At 41.3% G+C, this 7,500-nt stretch overlaps 1 protein-coding gene across 1 annotated transcript in view; it reads left to right on the plus strand.

The window, feature by feature from the left end:
* Nucleotides 1-7,500, plus strand: part of LOC138003488 (PE-PGRS family protein PE_PGRS26-like) — a 58,991-nt gene that overhangs the window by 5,829 nt on the left and 45,662 nt on the right. The window contains exons 2-4 of the mRNA XM_068849585.1: nt 2,173-2,264; nt 3,132-3,278; nt 4,249-4,371. Of these exons, the coding sequence (XP_068705686.1) occupies nt 3,266-3,278; nt 4,249-4,371 (136 nt within the window). The 5' untranslated portion in view covers nt 2,173-2,264; nt 3,132-3,265. The remainder of the gene's footprint in view (nt 1-2,172; nt 2,265-3,131; nt 3,279-4,248; nt 4,372-7,500) is intronic.

Here is a 7,500-nt window from a genome sequence, read left to right on the forward strand (position 1 = left end):
TTGAAATCAAGGCTTAAAACGTGGGTCACTTAGTGTTTTGTTAACATAGTTTTGAAATCCAAAGAAAAATATGAATTTATTTTTTGGTCACAGGGGCACTTTAAGGACGGTGCCTACTAATTCAAAGGTATTTTTGCGCGGTGTATGAATATGCGAGATAACCGGACCTTAACAAGTGTTATTGAAATCCAAAAAGACGTTTGTGGGTAACCACGCATTTTTCAAAGATAACTGATCAGCAATATTTGTAAAAAGCTTTAAAATACAAAGCAATGTATGACGTTCTTTTCCCAATTGAAGCTTATTAATTATCTCTGAAAAATGCAAGGTTACCCCTCCAATTTTCTTTTTGGATACCAACAGCACTTGCTAAGTTCAGCTTTCTCCGCATAGTTTTAGACCGTGCAAAAATATCCCTGTATTAGTAAGCACCACCCATAGGAAACCCGAGTATCCCGAGATGCGCAGAACGAATGCGCAATAACAATAGTAGGAACCGTCCTAAAAAGTAGGGACATTTCACACGCATCCCGTTTTCAAAGTCGACCGCAAACTTCAAACCGCGGTTAGCCCTTAGCGGTTTGCCGTTGTGGCAAAAATAGACTTTGGCATAAGGTTCGGCATTTGGCTGGAAAAAACGCGCCATGTTGGATTATTGTTTTTATTTTACATGCTTTAATTCAACTGCGTGAACGTCCTCAAGACCCTGAAGGATGTGCAAGTGATCAACAAAAATGTGTTGATTCAATAGTTAAAGCATTAAGAGACATAACTTTTAGGTTTAAACGTGATTTCCTACAGAATTTTAAGGTGAAAAACACTGTGGTAAATCACTTACCACAAGAAGGGTATCAGCCGTCAAAAGTTGAACCGCAGAGACTGCAAACTCGACCGCAAGGCCATGTCACGTGACAGTTAGCAATTCTTGGCTTGCACTCACGTGATTAGACGGACATGTTGGTGCCAAATTCGTAAAAGACTTCATGTCCCAAGAAAAATCGAAAACAATGATTATGCAAAAGTTTAAGGGGGGGGGGGGGGGGGGGAAGGGGGTGGAAGAGGTGTATTATGGGATTTGAGAAAGTAGAGAATTGTTCACAACTGCAAAATGGCCGCCATGACGTAAGGTGCAAGAAAAACCTGAAATAACAATGACCACAACCAGGTTTTCTGAGCCTGCGAGACTGAGCACCCCCAGCAAACCATTGTTTTAACGAAAACCGGTGGTCAGCAACCTGGTTCTGGTCATTGCTGTCTAAGGTCTTCCCAGGTGCAAGCCAAAGATAGTTAGTCGAGGCTTTCAGTACAATATACAAAATAAAGCGGCTACGACACTTTGAAACTTTTAGCTGAAACTTGTGTGCAAGGGCGCTGCGAAACAAAACTCAGGAGGCACTGCATCGTGTAACATGGTCAGTTTCATGAAACTTTCTGAACTTCCGTTGCGAGACAAGTTTCACGAAAAGTAAAACCGCTTTCTACTTCTGCAACGGTCGCAGCAATAGCAGTGGTGATAAAAACGGGAGTTTCACCGCGTAACACCACTTCCTTAAACTGGTCTCTCTCGGTGTTGTTACGCTACGCTGCGTAAGCCAATCAGAAACCGGCTGAGGCCTTGTAAACAACATTTCAAGACCAGTTTCAACGTTCCCGAACGAGTTTCGACCTTTTATGTTACACGGTGCAACGCCTGCTGAAACTTTGCAGCTCCGTTCCACATAAGTTTCAGCTAAAAGTTTCAACGTGTAGCAGCGGCTTAAGAGAATTTTTTTTACTTGCCTGAAAAAAAAAACAATGAAGCAATAGCCTGCCTTCATTGGTCTACGATAACCCATACTTCAAATATACATTTCTGTCATGACAGTTTCCATTTTCAAATCGGCATTACGAATTCGTTTTCAGATTTCTCAACACCAACGTTTCAGAGTGCTCGACCCAAAAGGACATGGTACCTCTCTCTGTGTTCGCGACTTTAGTTGCCTTTTGTCAAATTATCACTGTGGCAGAGACTCAGACGTGCCCGGCGACTGGATCGGAGGAGTCCATCTTGGGCTGGATGTTGCAGAAACACATCTACAGAACCATGCGCGCCAATATCGGAATACCATGTGCGTTAGTCTGCCGCGAAGATGTTCGATGCCAAAGCCTAAACTTTGTGATGTCTCTGCGCAGGTGTGAGTTCAGTAATCGTACCAAAGAAGCCAGACCAGAGGATTTTGTCCCTGATCCAGACCGATATTATTTCAGACGAGACATAAACAGAGGTGAATGGAATACATGATTGACTAAGGAACTCCCACGGCTGTCCCTCTTTCCGATAAAGCCTTGTTTAGATGAGAATTTTTTTATGTGGCAATTTTATATGACAATCACATTTGATGGTGTTGGTAGCACAAAAATAAAAGCTGACAATTCCCTGTTGAGTGGGTCAGCAATGCCTTTGGACAACAGCAAGGCGAGGCTGCCTGGTCGTTCTGCACTAAGAGGCAAGAATTTGCCACATTTTATGTGACGAATCGTCTACACGAGTAATTTTTCGTATTTGACAATTTTCATTTGTCACAAAAGCTAGAACACGCCAGCTTTTCAGCAAATACATCTGTCACAAAAAAATTGGTCAAATTTCCCCGTCTACACGAGCAGTCAGTCAATGTCATCTCAAACAGTCCTTCTCAGGACTACACTCCCCAGGACGATCGTACTTTACTTAATTATGTATGATATGAATCCTGGGTTCAAACCATTTACGACAAATAGAAATTGTCACATAAAAGTTGCTCGTGTAAACGGGCCATACATTTTGCGAAAAAAAAAATGCATGGGAAACCATCCATTCGTGTTCTTTGCCTCAAAAGTTCGAAGCCGAAAGCGAAGCTGAAGTTGACGCCGAAGTCGCCGAATTTGAGCTACTAGTCAATCTCTGAGACAAAGCTAAATAAGCCAGTTTCGTAGTCTAACGGTTTGGTTGGATCGAACATGAAACGGACGCTAATGCAGGGGAATCTTTTCACATGCAAATTATTTCCCCTGCATTAGTCTCCATTTCATGCTAGATGCAATCTAACCGCGAGAAAACGAAACTGGTCCATTAAAGTTAGAGAACTAACGATCCATGTATCTTTCAATTCCAGTCCCCCTGGGTTCTATCCCTGAACTGGCAGCCGTGTCTTGCCAAGAAATAAAAGCGAGCGAAGGTCAAGTTGTCAGCGCCAAGTACTGGCTGTCGACTATAAAACCGGGTACGGCGGTATTCGCGTATTGCGACATGAAAACTGAAGGTGGGTTCTGTTGCACTCTCCACGAGCTTTTGTCTTGTTCTCTTCCCCTTTTCCGTATCTGTCCCGCTCTTATTCTCGTCATAAGATTTTTGCTTTTCCTTCCTGTTCCATTTTGTCATCCTCGTTTCTATGCTTATTATCATCATTCTAACCTGCCTCGATATGATGCTCTATCAGGATCAAAATTCAAAGGTGTCGATTTTCTTTGAATTCTTGATTTCCCCCATATAAATTGGTCAAAAGTCCGAATTTGGTATTTAGGAACATCTCGCACCAAAGATGCAACATCCATCAAAAATTTGAATTCATCGAACTTTTGAATGAATCGAAACTCTAGTAATCTAAAAAAACAAATTTGGAAGCAAAATAGGTTAATTAATGTTTCAAGAATTGCCATGTTACGGCCAAGACATTAGAGAGATTTAGCATCACGCGTACGTTTCACGTAAAACGGAATGAGGCTTGTGACTTAAGCTTCGCGTGACCCAAGGCAACTCTGAATGGCCTGTGTTAACCTTGAGTATTTAGATACTGACAAAAAACAAAAAGAAAAATTCGGGAGTCTTTTTAAACAAGACGCTATACAAAATGATAATCATTACCCGTCACATCTTGCGAGTTTCGATGAAGCTGCTTTGTCAGTAAACAGAGAGCGAACGTGAGTTCCTGAAGAAATTTGCGAGGAGTCAGTTCCATCAATTATGAACGATCTATATTTTTCCTTGTTTGACTTACCGGAAAATGGTTTTGGGGTTCTTTTTTCTGCAAACAGTTTGTTTTGCAGAAGAAAAACGAGGAGAAAATTCCGCGCATTCAGCAAACGAATGAAAACTAATTTTCGTAAGAAAAACTTCGCACTTGGACTCGCTCTGAAAAGGAGGCAGACATGAACTGGCAAATGGTCGGGCTGAGGAGGAGACTGAGGGAACTTTTGACAAGTTTTTTGTTTTTTTTTTGCTTTTTCCTCAAGATGTCGACGAATGTACAGCTTCATCCCCCGTTTGTGACGCTAACGCCTTCTGCAACAACTCCATTGGCTCTTACAACTGCACTTGCAAGTCAGGATACTTTGGCGACGGAAAAACTTGTAAAGGTGAGAAAAAAGCGACAGACTGTACAAGTTAATTCTAAAAATTCATCAGAAAATGTACTGAAAAAACGGAGTAAATAAATACAACACGAGCTAAAAAATCGACATTCAAGAAACAGAATTGTTTAAACGACGTGTCACAGAATCTACAAAATTTTTAAAATTAAACGATGGTAGGTTCGGAAAAGATGATTATTCTCATGGTAAAAAACGAGTACATTTTCTTGAAGAGAAGCGATTTAGTAGAAGCCCAGCAATATTTTCTTATATCTGAAGTCTGAGAAGCGTAGGTCCTTTTGTGCCCTTTGACGTTTACGATTAGCATTGTTGCCACATTTCAAGGGTTCCATTTATGCCAGGAGAATTCCATTTCTTTTACTAATAGTGTTATAACAACAGTCCTACTGTGAAGTACAGTAAATCATGTTGTTTCATAAGAGGTCAGAGTCGGAAAAGATGAAAAGACTATTTTCAATTCGGAATTATCGTCACACACAACGACATCATCAATCATCAGGACCTCATTACCCGGAGCTTCCATCTGTATTGTACCCCTGTCTTTCTAATTTTAGCACTACTATATCGATATTTGAAATACCTTCGTATTTCGGGTGTGCTGCATGTGACGTAATCAGTGGATGACCATGGGCCTCTTACGATTGGCTATTGTGAAAACACCCAAGAACACCCTCCTGCGAGGTGCTTCTAAAAATAAAGAGGTAAGGGACAGAGTTGTCTCAGAGGTTTAATAAGGAGTTTTAGCAAAGACGACGGCTACAGCAACGAAAACGTCAGTCCAAAATATGACTTGACGCTATCGCAAATATTTCGCGATTAATCCGTCTTGTTCACATTGTACAATACAGACGAACTATCCTGTACCTGGATGGGTACGAACAGTTTTAAAGTCAAAACTGAAAATGACTTTTTCATTGTTATATGCTCACGTTGTCGTTAAAACCTAAAATTTGGTGATCTCACGTTGTTCTTTTGTGGAGTACGGCAAAGAAATGCACGGAAATCCGTGTTGCACGTGCAGCACGAGCATTTTTGCCGTAGCCGTACCCGTCGTCTTTGCTAAAACTCCCTAATATGGAAGATGGAGGCTCCGGAAAATGGGTTCCTGTCATCAACGATCATCATCATCATCATCATCTTCATCGATTGTCATAATCAGATACAATAGTACCACTTATCTTCCACAATTTGAATCCTTCTTTTTCTTCTGACTAAAAGTGACTTTGTCTTTTGCTGTAGACGTTGATGAATGTACCGCGGCTTCGCCGTCCATTTGTCACGCTAATGCCTCATGTACCAATACTCTTGGTTCTTACACCTGTACTTGCAAGCCACGATACATTGGAGACGGAAAAACATGCAGAGGTAACAAAGAACATTAGTTGCAGCTTATCCCCTTTTAAAGTGCTGTCCTAAATCTTGGCTCCAAAGGCGCGACAACTGATAATCCCAAAAATTAGATTTTGTTGTATGGAAACCAGATGCAGCGTACCCATTTCATGCTTGCTATCTACTTCAAACATCTCGCCCCTAAATTCATTCTGCCAAGGATATCGATAATTCTGATAGGTGTGACAATCAATCGCTTACCTTGAACAGTATTTTTTTACGAAAAAGAAAAGTATAGCAGAAAAACAGATGCACCATGTTTTGTAACATCATTAAAAAGCATAGCCACTTCATGGTGCAACCGGTTGTAGTTGCAATTTTGCACAGAGACGAGGTTCGAGGAAGCGCCTAAATCACTTTTTACAAACATTCTATGGGAAAATTCACCACCTCAGGAAGAAATTCCACGTTAATTTTTACGCGAAAAACCGATATCGCACGAATCGTGAAGCGATGAGGCCATTCAATTTACCTTTTGTCGAATGTTACAGTATTATAAATGCGCGCCAAAAAAAGCCATTTCAAAGAGCTACCTCGACTGTCAGTTGTTACTAATTTTTGTCTCCGTTGCTATGTAATGCCACACGTTGCTACGGTGCAATATCGGTCAGCCTCGTTTTAAAGTTGCAATTCCACACTGAATACCTCGTCTCGATAGCCAATCAGATGGCGAGAATTCCCGTAAGAATGCGCTTCTATACTACTACTACTACTATGCAATTCTATACTTTGACATCGTAGACTTAAATGAGCCAGCACTTGTTTCAATTTGAGATTAACCGGTGTAAGACCTTCACAGTACCTGAGATCACCCCAGAAAATTTGCTAATATAATAGCAAGGGGACGGGTTATGAAGGTATAAGTGCTCATGTGCTCAAGCTTATCACGCCACCATTCACTGAACTGTTCACTAGGTTTCTTAAGTTTCCAATCTCTACCGTTAGGTTTCCTGAGAAATAGAAATGTCTCAGATGACATCTCTACTCAAAGGAGGATCGCTTACTAAGACAAACACTTCAATCTGACGCGAGCAATATCGCGCCATTATCGCATAAATTATAAATTGATGTGTCTGTCCGCTTATTGACATTAAAAATTAGCCAATGAGCGCGCGAGAATTTTTGCAGTCATTGTAAAATATCATTGTGATTACCGTTGTCAATGTGATTCCCATGGTTATTATCATGATCCATGTCATTGTCATTGATTGTCACAGTCACAGTCATTATCAACGTTCATTGCCATTGTTATTGCTGTTGTCACTGTCACAACTGGATGGTAAAACATTTGCCTTAATCTCCATGGGTATCAACGTGAGTCGCCAGGAGGAAGAGGGGGTAATTGGCGGTGGTTCGTTGAATAATTAGTTTGTTTTTTATTATGCAGCATATAGTGCTGTGTTCACAACTCTTGGTGCAACTGGAAGGCTGGGTCCGACTTCACTTGGCAGTTTTTACAGAAACAAAGACCATGAAGGTCAAGTTACAGTGGTCAACGGTATACAGCGATGGACAGTTCCGTACACTGGTGACTACCGAATTGAAGCAATTGGAGCTGCCGGGGGGTACGATACACAGCCCAATAGTCAACAGTATCGGGGAAGAGGAGCCAGGATGATAGGAACGTTTAGCTTAATAAAAGGCGAAACCATTCAGATACTCGTTGGTCAAGAAGGTGGTATTAACTTCAACAGTCGCGCCTCAGGGGGTGGTGGAGGTACGTTT

This window comes from Montipora foliosa, chromosome 5 (assembly GCF_036669935.1).
Source record: "Montipora foliosa isolate CH-2021 chromosome 5, ASM3666993v2, whole genome shotgun sequence".
Lineage (NCBI taxonomy): Eukaryota > Metazoa > Cnidaria > Anthozoa > Scleractinia > Acroporidae > Montipora > Montipora foliosa.